General features: G+C 39.7%; 1 protein-coding gene across 1 annotated transcript in view; it reads right to left on the reverse strand.

Annotated features, from left to right (window-relative positions):
• Positions 1-2,785, reverse strand: part of LOC106532592 (DNA (cytosine-5)-methyltransferase 3B) — a gene marked incomplete in the record, with an annotated part of 88,024 nt that overhangs the window by 43,059 nt on the left and 42,180 nt on the right. Inside the window, 1 exon segment of the mRNA XM_014028697.1 lies at positions 540-647. Coding sequence (XP_013884151.1) covers positions 540-647 — 108 coding nt within the window.

Consider the following 2,785-nt stretch of genomic DNA (forward strand, 5'->3'; position numbering starts at 1 on the left):
ATCATACATTGTATTTTTCTGGATTTTTGTTTTAGATTCCATCACTCACAGTTGAAGAGTACCTATGATAGAAATTACAGTCATCTACAAGCTTTGCAAGTGGGAAAACCTGAAAAATCAACAGTGKATCAAATACTTGTTCTCCCCACTGTATCTAATTATTACAGTAAAACTGATCCATTTGTTTTCATTATTTTACAGAAAATGGTGAAGGACAGTTAACCAACCCCTCACCTGACCTTAAAACCCCCTCGATACAACTTTATCACCCCCCCCCAACCCATGCAAAGACCAACTCCGTGAAGGATGGTTCGAATAGAGAAAGTGAGTATCAGTATGTCATTTGTAGTGTGTGGCCCGGCCCTTTGTTTATTTTTTTCTGTATTTGGCCCTCACTAAAAAAAAGTTTGGACACCCCTGATCTAACACATAGGAATAAATTTGTTCTCCCAACTACATGAGTTATCTGGACAATCCAGAGGATCCACTTCTCTTATGTGTCTAATACAATAATATCAGGAGACAAAAGATCCACTAACCTGCAGGGAGGAGAAGATGGCCTCTCGGTATGTTATAAGGGTGGCAAACGACTTGGCACAAAAGTGCCGACCAAATTCAGCAAATGGCTGCAGAGTCTGCAAACTGACCTGGAAACAGAAGAGAAGTCCGTTCAAGGAACTGAGGCAGAACTAAAATATGATTTACATCAAATATGATGGCTGCTACAGCAAAGTGATCTCAGGAAAACACAACTCAGGCTAGTTTCAATATAATAAGCTCTAATTAATTTGATTTTAGCATTGACAGCAATCACTGTGGGACATTTCTTATTAAAACTTTGGCTTTAACTGTTTTGATTTCAATTTGTTAGCGTACTATCTCATCCATGACCCCCTTGCGCACATTTTAATGAAACTCTTAAACCTCTTTCACAAAACATTTCCATGAAACCACTGCACAGACCAGTCCAGCTTTAAGCTCTCTTGGGTCATTCATAAAGTCACAGGACAAGATGGACAGGTCCTGCTCACATGTATGCCTTCAGAAATGAATCCAGCAGTGCAGAACCAAAAGAGGCGTGGAGCAGATCTCACACATGGACACAGTTATAGGTACCCATCGCTTAATGATGGAAAAACCCACAATAGCCACAGAAATAACTAGAATCTGACAAAAGTTATAATAAATAAAAATGACTCCATAGGTTTTGCCAGGGGTTGTATTTGTTAAACCTGTCCTAGGTAGAATCTGAGATGAATAATGTGTGAAAAAACACCAGTCCCAGTCAGAAACAGCCATGAGAGCCAGAGGAATCAATGCCTGTGAGGCTCCGGTACAAACTGTTCAAGCTACTCCCTCACACAGTGCATACCCATGATCAAGCTTAACATCAGTGGGCTGCAGCTGTGCTAATGGCACAGAGATACGCTAACGTGACAGGAAAAGCTCTCAAGCCTGAGATATATTCGCGCTTTGGTCCACGGGCTCGAGCGTGCGGAGTGTGAGCGCACTGAGCCGTGCGGCTTCTGCGTTTACAGTTTCGCCGCTGTGTTTATCGTTGACGCGCGGTGGCGCGCAGCAAAGTGCTGTTCCTTTACGGACCAGCAGGTGGCAGTGTGCTCTAAAACCTGTGCACAGGTTGTAAGAAACGGTTGTAGGAGAAGAAATGTTTGACGTCACACAACTTTATTTTGTTTCTGTTTTATTCATTCATGTTCTTAATTTGTTTTTTCTTTGCTAACTAAGCGTGGAGTTATCTACCACATTTGCCCTTGCTCCCTCCTGTTTTGGCCTTGTACCTCTAGTTTTTAAGTCTATTTTGGAGTGTAAATTATGTTAAATAAAATGGAACAACATTGAAATATCCACTGCAACTTTCCTTCTCAGTTTTGTTTGCATATTGTCTTATTCTCAAAGTCATCAACAGTTTCACTCTTTAAAATTATGTATGAAACAGACTTTTTATAATTGTAAGAAGAACATTTGATGTTATTATAAATTGGAAACCTCAAATGTAAAGTGAATATAATTCCCATCATGAATCAAAAGAAAACTTTGCTTCTTCACAGGGAAAATCCCCAATTTTTAAATTTTGTTATTAAAAATCAAGTTTTTTATTAGTACTGATCAAAAGAGTAATTCTAAGACATTCTTTAGGTTTCTTTTTCAGATAAGTAAATTTTTCCAAGCCTTTCTACATGGGAAGGACCTGTGGAAGGAGGTCTGTGTCAGGACTGACAAAATAACCCAGGGTACAGGCAGGTTTCAAAAATCAAAAAAGCACAAGGCCTTTAATGAAAAACTCAAAGAGGCTGATAATACAGCAAAAACTCACTTGACTTGGAAGTAGACAAAGAACATGAAGCAGGACACGACCAGGTAGACAGAACACAACACAATGATCCGACACAAGACTGAGACAGGACAGGATTTAAATACACAGAAAACTAATGACTAAACAGAAAACACCTGAGGAGAAACACAAGGGTGACAATCAGACTGACAAGGAGCAGCTGGGCWAGGACACACTGGGGAACATAGAAAACACTAGGAAAACTAAGGAGAATAAATACAGATCATGACAGTCTGAAACACAGCAAAGAACAAGGGGAGGGTGTGTGGTGTGTTTGTTCACACTTTCAGGCCAAGTCCAGCGTGTGTGTGTGTGTGTGTGTATATAAATATATACAGTATATTACTAGAGGTGCTAATGGCATTAAATTTTCACCAGATGTCGGTAACAACCCAAGTGATCCATACTTACAAAAAAATCAAACCATAAATG

This window comes from Austrofundulus limnaeus, unplaced genomic scaffold, assembly GCF_001266775.1.
Source record: "Austrofundulus limnaeus strain Quisiro unplaced genomic scaffold, Austrofundulus_limnaeus-1.0 Scaffold798, whole genome shotgun sequence".
Classification (NCBI taxonomy): domain Eukaryota; kingdom Metazoa; phylum Chordata; class Actinopteri; order Cyprinodontiformes; family Rivulidae; genus Austrofundulus; species Austrofundulus limnaeus.